This window comes from Ammospiza caudacuta, chromosome 16 (assembly GCF_027887145.1).
Source record: "Ammospiza caudacuta isolate bAmmCau1 chromosome 16, bAmmCau1.pri, whole genome shotgun sequence".
NCBI lineage: Eukaryota > Metazoa > Chordata > Aves > Passeriformes > Passerellidae > Ammospiza > Ammospiza caudacuta.
Window position 1 is genome coordinate 138864 of NC_080608.1, and position 14877 is coordinate 153740.

Consider the following 14877-nt stretch of genomic DNA (forward strand, 5'->3'; position numbering starts at 1 on the left):
AGAGAAAGTCTCTCCGTGCATCAGAGCATTCCTAGAAGTCTTGGCTCTGGAAACAAATGTATCTTTTTGTAAAATATCTTGGTGCTAGGCATGTAAATTTCTGTGGTTACTTTGGCTTGCTGTATTTATTATGATATCACACATGTGTTTTACTTGTTGTGGTTTAAGAATGATATTCCTCAATTGGAAACACTGCAAACCACGAGTTGCTTGTTTGCTCCCCTCTCCTTTTCCCCACTTTGATGATTTGGAGAGCAGAACTAGAGGCACAAAAGGCAAAGATCATGGGTTGAGATAAGAACAATTTACTGGAAACAGCAATAAAAAGACAACCAACAGTAACAGCAACAATACTAATAAAAGAGTGTACAAGAAACAGTTTACACCCGAGTTCTCACCCCTGACAATACCCGACCATTCCCCCGCCATGCTAACTGAGCTGGCAGGCAGCCATTTCCCAAAAAATGAGGTGAGGTACTATAGAATAACCTCTGGGTCCTGGCCATGCCCCCTCCTGGCTCTTGCAGAAATTAAACCTATCTTGTCCAGAACCAGGACACTACATTCTATATATCATAACTTCCTTTCTGTATCAGTTTTATAATCTATGCAAATGGCACCCAGGTAGCCTTCCTTGAGTGGCACACTTGTCTCAAATAAGGCAAGGCTAAGATTTGAGGTAAATAGAAAAACATACTTTTAGTATAGGCTTCCTTACCATACCCTGTAATTTATGCATATATTTCTTTATATACAATTGGTGTCAGATAATTACAGTGCTAATTTTGTAAAGTCTGTGTATGTGTATTTTTGTTTTGAGGGGCTTTCTCCCTTCCCTTCCCCAAAGGCAGAGAGATCCATAATCAAAATTACACCTTTTTGCACCATAACAAAGCTACTTTTCTCAACAGATGAGTACACCATGAGAACATACTGTATTGGTGTAGGATATAAAGGGTGTGTCTGCCAGTGATGATGTATACGGATGTGGCACCAACTGATTTCAACCAGACAGAAGATTAGCACCCCATCTAAAACGTGGAAGAAGAGTTTAGTAGTAAATGTTAATTGTAGCTTTGTAAAGCAGCTGTACCTCCTAAAGCCCAGGAAAACAATAGAGAGTAACTAAGTTTGTGTGTTTATGAGGTTTTTTCAGGCATTCCTGGGAATCAGTTTTACATTTTGTCCTTGTGTAATGGATTGCCATCTATAGAGGTTGCTGTTCAATGTTTTTGAATGCCTGCCCTTGAATTGACACCTGTTAAATTAAGAGTCATAAATTGCCAATACAACAGGCAGAACAAATGTGTCTTAATATGTTCCAACAATCCTAACAATCTATGCTAGATATGTATTTTTTACTGCCAAGCAGAAAGAACAGAAACATACTGACTAATTTTTACCAGAACAATAATCAGACATCCACCAGTAAACATGAGTGTAGGCCAGAGGAAAGCAAAGAGGAGACCTTTTGCAGGATAAAGTCTGCTTAAAATGACGTTGGTCTGTGTTCCTCCTGGGTCATAGTAACACGGGAAAGTCTGGTATTTTTTGAAATTGCTTGCAATTGTTTCTATTCGTGCTTTAACTTCTTTAGAGTTCTCCAACTTGTCTGGGACATATGAGCACTGAAATAAGAAATCAAGGTGATTCACTATAACAAATACTCCAATAAAAAGTTTTTAGTTAAGTCAGATTGAGGGAAAAAAATCATGCTAGTACTGACAAAATCTTCTGTGATTTGGCATCCCTGGAGATTGTCTTGGTTTCATTATGTCCATTTGCCATGCCACTCTTCCCTCTTTCCATCAGCATGTCAATGACCCCAGTCTGCAGATTTACAGATTGGGGTTACATTGTTGGAAACCAATAACATACATGCTCAAAAAACCCCTGCAGTCTTTGACACTGTCACTTCCTTATTACAGTGCCAAACTCCAGTTCCTAACAGAGCTTCTAGACACTGTCACAGTGGGAAAGTGTTCATTGTGCAGAATTTTGCACTGCTTTGTCTGTGTGCACAAGAATGAAGTTGTTTCACTGCACACCTCTGGTTGTAAGTAGTCGAAAAATGCAAGCATGGCTGTTGGGGGCTCCCTCCTTGTCTTTGTTAAACAAAACTATTTTGACTTGTAGTAATAATTCAGAGTTATTTAGTTTTCATTGGAAATAGACTTTGAAGCAGTAAATTTTTTGTTGCTTTTTGTTGTTGTTGTTCATAAAATTTTTTTTCTGCAGTATTATTTTGTGTGTATAATAATGCTTGAATGTACTAAACTGGGACCTGGCCAAGACAAAAGCAGGGGTGGTTCCTGACCTGAAAATTTTACTTTCATTAGTGCAAGTAGATAGGACATCAAGAAGTTGCCTCCCTTTGCAGTGAACAAGGCTCTTGTTTCCATCTATGGTAGGTAGTTTCTGTTTGCTTCTTTATTGCCTGTAGCTTTCCCTGAGGCAATCATTATAAAGACAGGCATTAGCTAGAAAAATTCTCTTCAGCTGAAGCGTTTTATGCTATTAGGTTTGCACAGTGGGAAGCGCTAATCTATATAAATGCTCTGCATTTTTAATCTGAACATGTTTGTTCTAAATTTTAAAAGTACTTCAGTCTCAGGCATCCAAGAGTCTGAATTTTCACTGATTTGTTTCTCATTTCCTGTCTAAAATGTGCATCATGTTGCAATTTTCTCCTTCTTTATTCCCTGTTTAATAATATACACCTAAAAAACAAGTAAAATTGGAATTTGTGCTCTTACATTGGATGGTTCTAAACTTGAGGTCTCTCTTGCTAATTCAACAAGCAACTGAGCAAGCCACACCTTATAAACCGTTTGTTACAATGGGTCTTCAACTGGGAGACTTACATATATTAAAATGTTCATAGGTGTTGTATTTTCATGTTGGTGTAGTTCCTTTAAATGTATTAACTTAATATTTAAAAAAAATAAAAACTCTAGTTTCTGTAATGTTTTTTAATTGCCTTCGTTTAAGACATTGTTAACATGTAAAAGATGAGTGACTCCTACTGTTACTGAGATGCTTGGTTTAAAAACTATCAGCCCCTCTCCTCAAAGGTGGTAGATAGTAGCAAAGAAGGAGTTTGCAATCTGCGAGTACCTTAGGATTTCTTTCCAGTGTATCTTCAGTCTGGTAGAGCATAACCTCCTGTCCTGAGGCTGTCAGATTAACCCACACCTGTAGACAGGGATAAGGAAAGATTTCCTCATCCTCTGAGCCTTTGCTGTTTGGGCAGAAAACTTTGTCCTTGATGTTGGCTTTGAGTACCTTGCACACAGTTTCTGTTGTCCAAACACTACAAAAACAAAACAAAAGGTATTCCTTTTAAGCTTATCAGAGGCATCTGTTGCAAGTGGCATGTGAAAATACATCTGTGTGTGCTGACTTGGCTGGAGTTCATAGCTGCTTCTTCCTGCTGTAATGAACTGTGCCCATCCTGAATCAGTGGCTGCACCTGGAGAAGGGCTGCCATAGCAAGTTCAGGAAAACATTTTTGTTGTTTTTGCTGGTTTTGCTGATTTTTTAATGCATTCTTTGGTTTTCAGTTTGATTCTGACCTCCCTATCTGTAACCAGCTTCATATTATTCAAGAAAAAAATATTGCTATGGATTTTAAAATTTGGTAGTAAATACCTGGAATGCAGTGCACTTCATATCTCAGAAATATTTTTACTGATTTCTTTCAATAAGCCTCAGAACTCAGATCTGTTTTCCCCACTTCTCTTTTTCTTTATTACATGGGCCTCTTGCATAAATAAGTAGCAGGATTTTTTTGGGGAAAAGTTAATTTTTACTGTTGCTTATCTGTTTTTCTCAAGACCTACTTTTCTGTTATTGTTAACACATTACATTTTGCTCACAGAAGTACACTTTGGTGTCAAAGAAAGTTGAGTCTCACTCCAGTTCTTATGAAACTACTCTTGATACATGTATCCATCTTTTGTAATGTAATCTGGAGGCAGAAAAATAAATATGTGAATAACTCTATTTTAAAGAGAATGTATTTCAAATAGTTTTGAGATTAAAGGTGCTCTAGCAAGAAGAATGAGGCTGCTGTCCTTGCTTTCTCTGTCATAATCTTGAAACATGAACATGTGAGATGCACTCCTTGTTACTTTGATATTTTGCAAATTGATTTTGTGTGTGTAGGCAGAACTCACAAAATTAAATAAGAGGGTGGGCATTCATAACTCCTTCAGTGTTCATTATGTTCTGTAATATTTGGTGTGGCTGCCTGGGTTGTTGAAGGTGCTCGTTTCTTATGATGGTTAATTTGGAAGTAAGATAGAGATTGTTGAGTGAACAATTTTACCATGACTTCTGTTGATCAAGTTCTATTAAACAAGACTCTCTCCTGCCCATAAAAGAGCTTTTTTTAACTGTTTCTATTTATGTAAGACTTGGCTTTTCATTGTCAAGCTTTGATAAGCATGGTTGGCTTTTTGATTCTACAGCAAATGTTTTGATTTAGTCTGTTTTGTTTAGCCATGAGGAGAATAATTTCCTCTTTTTTATTCTCACTGTGCCTGATGAATTCTTGCCACACTTTTTTCCTCTTCTGTTTTAAATTCTTATGAGCTCTCTGAGAGCACTTTGTCTATTGTACAATGTACTTATGTATACTTTATCACTGTTTTAATTACTGTATATGATGCTAACAGGAAAAAGAATAGCTTTGTTTCATAAACAAATGACTCTTATTACCTCTTAGTGTAAAATGGCACAATGGTGATCCCAATAAAAAAGTACATCATCATGGAGCATGCAACCATTCCCAGTCCCAGGCAGAGGGCTCTTGTCTCCCCTCGCTTTTGTGCAGTCACCAACTTCTTTCCCAGCATGATTTAGAGTTGTGAAACTTGAACAGCCTCTTTTTGGTGTAAAATAAAATACAGAAAAGAAAGGGAAAATATGACAGTTATTGTACTTATGTAACAAATTTCTGAAATATAATTGGTGGCAGAACAGCCCCATTTTTGCAAAAACTAGAACTAAAAAAAATCCAACCAAACTTGCTGTGTTTTTTGTTCTCATTAGACTCTTCTTTTACTTTTTAAATTTATCGTGTAGTACCTTAAGAAGTGTGTGTGTGTGTGTGTGTGTGTGTGTGTGTGTGTGTGTCTGTGTGTGAAAGCCAAGAGACTAGGTAGAAAAATCTGGTAACTTCTGGGGAGAATTCTGTTAACATTCCAATTGTCCTCAGAATTAATTCAGTCTGTTTTATGTCGCTGCTTCTCTGAAGTTAGAGTTGTTTTGCTGTATATTGGTAAAGGCTGCATGAAGGGAAAACCTTCCCAGAGTAGAAACCTTTTTACATTATGCCTTTTCTTCTGGAGTAGTTTGAAATGGTGTTGTCTTATTTCAAAAAAACTGAAATTAAAAATTTAACATTTGAGATTTCTGACTTCTGCATGTTTGCTTGGCCTTGTCAATTCAGAGGTGCTCCAAAACTCCTGTCTGAGCAGTGTTGGTGTAACTGGGGAACTAACTCTTGGTCAGAGCATTCTGAACCTGAGCTCAAAACTGACTGGCATTAGCCCCTCCACTCCTTTCACAAAAAGCCTTTTAAATGATCCACAATAAATGATCCATAATGTTTTGTTGAAGAGAATCTGAAAATTATTGCCATGACTCCATATGCCATTGAATCATTATGAGTGGCATACAGGTTTCTGTAGAAATAGTCCAGAACTTTCACTGCAAGTTCAACCAGTCTCCAGTATCTGCTGCACTGTCAGCTGTGATTGCTTGTATATAGGGTTTTGTTTTTTCATGAAAATATGGCAAAAGCTGTTTTTATGGAAATGAAAAGACTGGAAAGATTTGAGTGGGCTTTTTGGAGATAAGAGAAGAAAGCAGAGGAAAAAGGAGGGAAAAAAAAGGCATTAATGCCAAATTGGATTTCCTTTCTGTTCTGCACAAGGCAGTGGTGCACAGCTTTAGGCAGTGCTTTTTCAGGATTTTAGTTTCAGGTGTGTGCAACTTTTCAGTGTATGTCCTTACTAGCTGGCCTTTAGGATGGCATACCTCCTCCCTAAATCCTCCTATGTTCAGACTTAGATTTATATAAAGTGTAAGATAAGCACAAACCAAAGTTGGCAAATAGCCTCTTCAGGTTATCTGTGAGCAGTTGTTTTCCAGCTGCTGCAGGCTGGCAGAGCTGCAGTGTGACTGCAAGTAGGGGACTATGCTGAATTTGGTGAAAGATGAGATAGCCCTCAAAGCTATGAGCATCAGCTCTTAAAGGAATGAATGGAAATATATTCTGAATGTTCTTTCCTTTCCTGCTGTTTCTGGTTTTCCCTTGTAAAAGTGCCTCACTTTGACTGTTTAATGATCGAAGGAAAAAGGTATTTGAAAATTAACATCCTGCTGTTTTTAGACTGTTATAACACCTGAATGTTAGTTCTCTTAGCAATAAAAATATAGATGTCTGTGGTCAGTAAAACACCTTTGGTCATTTAGCAGAACTTGTGGTTAGTTGCAGATTTTAAGAATATATTTTGAAGTTGGTAGTATTTGATATCAAAGTGGAAGGCTGTTTTTAGGTGTCCCTAGAAACTAAATGTATTATTTTTAGAATACTAAATTTTGTCCACTTTCATATTTAAGTCCACTTTAAATAAAACATCCACATCCAATGTGAATTTTACATACAGCATTTTGAGAGGAACTGTTTTTCTGATGATCACATATAATTCACTGGCACTGTAAGAAGCATCTCAATTTGAAAATTGCCATAGATTAACTTTCCTTGTTTACTGCCATTTGCATTTAATACAGAAGGTGAGCTAATGCCCTTAAGAAAGGTTGTACTCTGTTTTGCTTGGTCAGTGGGGCTATAGGTAGAATATGTAACAAATGCTCCCAGCACACTTATGCTGCACCTGCATATTCACATGTAACTATGTGGAGAGGTGTGTGCAGCAAGGAAGCTTGCACAGTGTCACCGACTGTTCCTTGAAACCCTCTGTCATTTCTTTTAGTTTGGAAAATGGGAATAAAAAAACTTAAAGAATTCCAAAGTACTTAAAATATCAGAATACTGTGCAACACAGTACCTTAATACCAATTGTTATTAAACTGGCTCTCCACTACATAATGTGCAGCTTGGGCAGAGAGGGAAGTGAAATAAAGGAATATTATCAGGCCTGGAGCACAGGCCCAAAGACCAAATGGTACTGGAGTAGCAGGTCCTTATAGCATCATGGGGAGATAATGATACATGAGTGAAAATCTGTGTAGTTAATAAGAAACTAACATACAGTAACAATGATTAATCTTTATTTTCTGTGAGAAATTGAAAAAATGAAAGGCTGGTACTGCCACTGTGACTTGTGGAAAACTTCTAGTGTCCTAGAGCTGTTAACAAATCAAATTTTGATGAACCAGAATATTTACGATCTGTCCCATTTACACTGAGAAACAGTGGATTAATCAACCCCCTTGTTACATGGAAAACAAGAACTGTAGGACTATTAACCAAGGGATTAATAAGAAATCTAATTGCTTCAAAAGTCTGCTTGAATGCCAGCCACACATGCAGTGGATGCACCACTAAACTCATCCTCCTAATAATCTAAAACTAGCAGACCATCTCTTTAAGACACAAAAGGAACTTGTATGTGTTAATAGGAAATGTTTTTTAAGTGGCCCAGAGGTTAAATGCAGTGTTGTTCCCCATCCTCACACCAGACAGACTGCCTGACCCTGGCTCTCTGCAAGGGCTGCTCAGTGATGCTGTTTGCTTGTGCTCCCCCAGTTCAGATAACTGCTTCACCCCAAAGAGAACGAAGACATGTAAATTTTGCAGGGAATGTTGAAAAGAAAGATTCATCTAAAAATATCACCCTAAGGGCTTCTATAGACATAAAAATAACCAGCTAGGTCTTTAGGCAACGTAAAACAAGGATGCTTACATCATTGTTGTGTTGCTGTAGCAAATTAGCTGTAAATGTGGTCCCTAAAACTGAAATACACATTTTCTGGTGCATTTTTTTTTGCTTTCAAATATAGAGGACCAAAAAACCCTGTAACACTATTTCATGCATGTACAGAAGAATTTGAGAGGAAACACAGGACTGCAAAGTTGCATACACATAGAAAACCATATTTACTTGGAATTTCTTCATTGTTTTAAAGGTTAATTTTTTTCTGATTAAAAGTATCTTCTGTCTCCTTGCTCTGTCTATGTATATTAGAAGGAGCATTGAAATAGCTGGTTTAGTGTTTCTTCTGACAAAACTATTAAATCTTTTAAAATTAAACACTGCAGAAGACTTGATTGGCCCAGGAAGTCTGAGTAAAATTGAACTGGAAGATGTTGAAGTGTACAAAGCAAGGCTTAGTCCAGCCTTCAAGAAAAAATGTAAATGTATTTTTGTACTGCAGATTTTATATGGTGGTTCCATATCTATTAGGAATGTATAAACTGCGAATGTTTTGATAATGTTCCCTCTGCCTAATCTTCTTCAATCCAGTTAAATTATACAGTACATTACCTGTGCATTTTCAATGTATAATAATTGCAGTCACAGCTGCTAGTGATAATCTTAGGGATGCCATCCGCTCAGGTTTTGAATAGTCCCCTATTTTAATTAGAGAGATATTTGATACTTGGCAGGAAGTCTCTACCTTCTCCTACTCTCTCAACTTTCAAGGAGTTTCCAGTGGTGTGACCTCAGATGGGACTTCTCTCTCAAGCTATTCCAGTGCTCTTAATTTGCACTGATTAATTTACCTCACTTGCAGAAGAAACGCTGCTAAGTCCTCTATTGAATTTAAGTTGGGAATAAATACTAACAGTGAGATAGTGTTGTCGTTCTTTTATTTGGCTTTTCTTTGAGCCGATTCATCCCACATTATGGTGAACCTTCAGTCAATATTTATGTATTGCTTTCAGATTAACATTATGTTCTAAAATAGCATCATACCAAGAAGAGAGATGCAAGTCATCTACATTCTAAAGTGATGAAGACTTTTTAAGCAGGTCTGTATACCTGTTGGCCTCTATTGCTTCTGCATGCAAAACAGCCATTTGTTTTCCCTGTCAAATGCCAACTTAAGCCATGTTTTATTCTCAAAACACCTTTTATAGACAAAATAAAAATTGCCAGCTTTGCTGGATTTGTAAGAGGAGCACAGTACTTGGTGATAGTTTATTGGTCGAATGCTTTTTGTGAGAACCAGTAGGTAAAAGTTTTAGATTTATAAATATGAGCTCTCTACTGGTTATGTTACTGGAACAGCACTTATTTTTTAAGTATATTTACATACTTAGAACTCTCTCTAGGAAGAGTTAGTTGGATCATTTGCACTTGCTTATCTGTTTTCCATAGGTACTTCAACACTGCTTAGATTCTTCCTTTCTGTTTCAATCCTATGCTCATCATTTTCTCATCTGCTGCCCTACCACTTGCAACAGGCTGTAGTCAAAAATGTATTCTGTTAGCACTTTCTTTCTCTTTCCCCAGTCTCTAGCAGTTACAGGCATTTTTTGCTGGTGCTAGGGAAGTGCTGCAGACAGGGAACACCAGTTTTTTCATTAAATAATAAGCTTTCTGTGTGTCTGCAACCACAAATACTTTATGTTACAGAATGAGGTGATGCTGAGCCTCGATGGAAAAGTGCACAGAAAAATTTCTCATGTAGTTGTGTTGGAAACCTAAAGCAGCAATATTTTGACTGTGTAACATAATACAACTGTTTATTTTTTGAAACATGCTGTATAATTTTGCTTTATTACTGAACTGTTTACCAGAGGTGCCACTAGAGTGAATTAAAGAAGTTAGATTTTTAATTGTCTAAAAACATATGCAGTTGTTTAAGACTAATTCTATTAGCTTTTAAACATGGTGGGTCTTAGAAAAAGAAAAAATGGGGGGAAAAAAGAAGTTACTTGCTTAGTTCAGCTGTTCTGAAATATTTCTGGGGTACTTTTTCCTTTGATTCTGTGCTGTAGAGGGCTGCACAGAAGGAATCAGATTAAGACTAGATTTTTGGGAAGCCTTCAAGAGTTCATGTGCCTTGCTCCTCTCTAACTTAGGGGTAGGTAAGCACATCCTCTAAAGTAATGCTGAAAACCCAAAGCCATGAGACTTCTAAAAGCAGAAGTGCATTTACCATTAAAATGAACAAGAACTATGGTCTTATTTGAGCTACAGGCTCCCAATTTATGAAAATATTATTGTTACCTTTGCTAACAGTTGTGAAGAAATATCAGATTGCATCCAGTTACAAAAGAGAGAACTCAGTCTGCATGCTACAGAAAAGTTATCTACCCTGTCTTCCATACTGATGCAGATATAAAAAACCTTTTACTTACCCAAAAGTAGTTTTTTTGCTTCCCCCACTGTACTTTTCAAAACACAAAGCTATCATATGCTCTCAAGTAAAAAGAGTTGTTTAGAAATAAACTTACAATTTTTGATGAAATGCTGCTTTCTCTGATGAAAAAAGTCTGTTACATGACAGACTTGGGATAGTAGTGGAGCTCAGAGCTGAAAGGGATTTTTTATTAATTTTTTTCCTTTCCTGTACGTTGCTGGGTTTGCTTTGCAGTGGCTGAAGTCCTAACTTAATTCCCCTATTACAAAGCCTTTTGTAACCATAAATGGTAAGGTATGAAAGAGCACTGTCCTTTTGGAAATTAATTGCTGGAAACCAGGAAGTCAGAATACTGAGACTGAGCTTTCTCATACACTAGAGCTCCTTTACCATGCATTCTGGTGGATTTGTCTTAAACTATGGACCCACTCCATTTGTACAAGCCTTTTAGTTTAGAAATCTGACAGATGTTTTGAGTAAGATTTATGAAATTTAACTGTATTGATGACCAGTGGTATTCTTTCTTAATAACCTGAGCCCTTACCAGCTGTGTGGGAATGCTTTATTGCCTCTATTTTCAGTGAGTTTGGATGCAACAGGTGCTACAATTCTGACTGTACATCAGAGCCTTGTGGATAAGAACATCCATCATACCATAGGTGCATTAGTGTCTAGCATGTTCCTCTAGCCAAAAAGCCAAGCCTATTTCTGGGACATATAAACAGATAACTCCTAGCACAGAGCTTCAGGAAAGAGAACTTTTTTTTTTTTTTTTTTTTTAAACTCTTTTATTGGGAGTCTAAAGGAATTTAAATGAGTTAATCCAGTAGAATCATTAGGAGAGAACATAAGCAAGGGTAGAGTATTTGCCCCTCCCTCCTTGCTTTAGGTATCTCATAATTAGCTGTTAAAGCTGTTCTTCTAAACTTGCTTTGATAAAAGATTTGAAGTTGACAAGCTCAGAATGTTCATGCTGTCTAAAGATAACTGATTAATCTCCTTCAGTAGGACCCTTCTGTACTATTACAGATGCAGAAGAGAGCACACAAAGCTAACCTGGATTTAGATAACTGGTAGACATTTACAGCTTAGTAAAAGTAAGTTTGCTACTGTCATCTAGATTGGAAATACTTATGATCATAGTAGTTTCATAATACTTGCGAAGTAATGTAGAGAAAATTTTAAAATTGCATTTGAAGTTTGGAAAAAGAGTCTTATGAATAAAAGTTATTTCTGGATAAAAGAGGATCTGGTTGAGTGGAGTTTTTACCGTTTTTAATGCTTAGTAATCAAGACTGGATATTTCACAGAGGCAGTCTCTGTTGGCTCAAGGAACAGTCAGGCTTTTAATGAGGAATTCATTGTAAGTGATTTTTTGGTTCTGTGATTCAGGGTTCAAAGTAGAATACAAGGTAAGCCGTGCTGAATGAAATTCATGAGTCTTCAAAGTGAAGGTTTGTCCTCTGTCTCCTCTCTGTGTATGACTTAACCCCAGTGGCCAAAATAGATTTCATTTCAGCCATAATTTCCCATAATTCTTTTAAAAAAGAGCAATGCCTCAACTTGGAAAATCTTGACATATCTGTAAATTACTGAAGTAGCTGCACTCAAAATTGCCAGCCTACAGAACTGCAAGTAGCTATCTGAAAAATTAAAATAAATAAGATATATTTCTGGGGATTTATTTTCTTATTTTCCCTGTAGAGTGACTACAGAAGAAAATTCATGTGAGAGAAGGTGTGTGGCTCTGAAAGAGACATTGTGTAAACATAAGCATACAAGGATTGTAGCTTTTGCTCTGCAAATAAAAGTATAGGGAGACTGTAAACATTTTGGCAATGGCAGGGAACAGAAGCTTCTGGTGTTTTTTTGCTGTACTGCTCTGCAGTGAGTACTCGCTGTTGTCCTTTGGACACCATCTTTATCGCAGAGTGCTTTGTTCCAGCCCCTTCTGCTCCTCGTGGCTGGCTGTTGCAGGGGCATATTCGTCCAGAGAGTGTTTAACCCTCCCAAGGAATCCATCTGACTTTGCTGGGATGCTGAAATTTCAAGAAAGTCTGGTTTGACCCCCCAATGCTACTGAACAGTTTGTTCTTGTGATGTCACATGAATCAAACTTAGTGTTTGCAGGTGACCTGTTACACATTAGGCTGCCCTGTGTGACAGGGGGTTCTTGCTGGAAATCTGAGTCAGATTATATAAATAATGTCTGCAGTCAAACAGAAGTTATGTGAATTTGCAAACTCTGAACTCCTTTTTGACTCTAATGTCAAAAGCAGTTCAGATGTTAAAAGTGGGGAAAGGGAAAATAAAAAAAGAAGCCGTATCTTTCAGTTGCTCAAACTCCTTATTCAGTTCTTTTAAGCTGATCATCCATAAGGGTTGTTTTCACATTAGGGCATAAGAAAAATTCACTGGCTATGAGATAAAGACAATTTAATAAATATTGTAATTTTATTTCCAGGACTCTCTAATGCTTCTAAAGAATCACTGAGCTGTGAAATAAGCAGGTTTTTGTGTCTTCAGAGAACCCTGCAAAGTGATTAGCTCCCCCTTCCTAGCTGAAACATATTCATAGTGTAGTACATTGTCATATTTAATGGCCTTCATAAAAAGAAACTGTGGCTCTTGAACAAGGAACAGTCACATATTGAAAATTATATGAGTCAGGAGCACAAGGTGCTAAATGTTGGCATGCCTACAACAAACACAGGCAAACTTGAGGACTGGCTGCTTCCTTTAAAGTAGCTACATTAACAAACTGTCTGCTGGATTTGCTGTTAACTAACCAATTTCGTGACGGTTTCGTGAGGAGAGTGTCCTCAGAATGTTTTTACACAGATACTTTACCATGAATTTTGAATGGTTTGTTTAGCTTCCAACTTCACAGTGTGGTGGTTGTGAAGTTCTGATGACTCCCCGAGTGGAAGACAGTGGAAGGCTGTTCTGTGGTGAGCCTCCCCTAGACACATCATACCCGCAGTAAAGCAAAATTGCTGTTATTCCTCTTCAAAGTCTCTGAGAACTCTCAAATTACCGTGTCTTGAAAGTGAAGTTAGAGAGGATTCTTATCTCTTTGCTGCATCCAACTGCCTGTGGGGACACACTGCTTTCAGAGAAAAGGGGCATGGTTTTCAGTCAGAGAGTAAGTGCATATGTGCTTTGTCAGTCTGGATGTTGTATGCGTAATCAGTTCTTAATAATGTTATTCCAGATAGAGGAGCCCTTTAAAAAAAAATAAAAATCTAACCACTATCACAAAAAAACCCAACCCACAAAACTCATAAAACCAAACAAACTCACAACACAAAGTGAACTTAGAACTGTGGATTTAGAAGTATTATTCTTTATCCTTTCTTTATTAGATGGGCACAAGGTGATAACTCCTTTGCCTAGCAAGGAACAGGTGATCAGTTGTGGGAAATGACACTCACTTTAAAAATTTCAAAGGTTTATTAAACCTTAACAAAATACAACAAAAGACTGAATAAGGAAAAATTTACAGCACGGAGACCATGGAATTAAACCACCATGTGCTCGTCTACAAAATCAGTGCTCCACATTTTGTACCCTGGCCCCTCCTGTCAGTCAACTCCTTCTGTGCCGCCCATTGGTGGAGATCCCTTTCTTGCAGCTTCATTGGAGCGCAGGCGTTGCCATGCGGCGCCTCCTGGTAACAAGCCCGCCCTCGCCCCAAGTGCCCCGGCTACCGAGGGCATCCAGCGACAGCAGTGCGAGGAGAAGGGAAATGGGGCTATGGGGAGAGCATATCACAGGAACATAACTACACATCTGTAAACCTTCTCTGAACATACACATAATATTCATCCCTAAACTGTGAGAGCCAATCGCATTGCCCATCTATAACCCAGTCGACTGGCTTTGGAGAGTTTCTGCCCTGTTCTCTGGCCAGACTGGAGTCAGAAGTACAAGAGAGGCATGGGGGTTGCTCCAAGACCCTGTCCTCTTCCACCTTACTCCTTTTATCTGCCACTGTGACTTGTGCTATCTCACCATTACATGCTGAGCTGTATCAAAACTAGCGGGCAAACCTGAATATCAAATTTTCTGCATAGCCAGAAATTAGGGTTGTCTGATTTTGTCTGAGGGTATATATGTATTATTGGAAACAATATAACTTTTAAATTTTTGTCTCTCCAGTTAGGCTTGAGTTGACTTTGCCTTGGGGAAAGGAATTTTCTTTAGTTTTTTCAAGAGATGTAGAATCACTCTAAGGAGATGGGCTTAACATACCAACAGACTGGGAATAGCCCAAAGATACCCAGAAAGATAAAAGGCCATAAATGGAACATCAATGGAACATCAGAGTCTATCTACAAATATCTACTCACAGATGCTGCCTCTGGAAGAGTTGGAGACATTTGGTCTGGAAAAGACTGATATGAAAATCGAAGAATGAAGATCTAATTTTTCATTCAGAGGCAAGGAGATTTGAATCCAATGGGAAACTGAATATGGAGGGTTGCTCAACTCTGGACCAATGAACTTTGAAACAGCACATCTCTATGGGTT

General features: G+C 37.8%; 1 protein-coding gene across 1 annotated transcript; it reads right to left on the bottom strand.

Annotated features, from left to right (window-relative positions):
• Window positions 1–345: 345 nt before the first annotated feature.
• KCNMB1 (potassium calcium-activated channel subfamily M regulatory beta subunit 1) lies at window positions 346–10577 on the bottom strand. The gene is made up of 4 exons (XM_058815405.1): window positions 10439–10577; window positions 4723–4888; window positions 3118–3313; window positions 346–1628 (listed from the first exon to the last, which is right to left on the bottom strand). The coding sequence occupies exons 2-4, from the start codon at window positions 4857–4859 to the stop codon at window positions 1359–1361; spliced, it is 603 nt and encodes a 200-aa protein (XP_058671388.1). The 5' UTR covers window positions 4860–4888; window positions 10439–10577; the 3' UTR covers window positions 346–1358.
• Between the last annotated feature and the right edge of the window lie 4300 nt (window positions 10578–14877).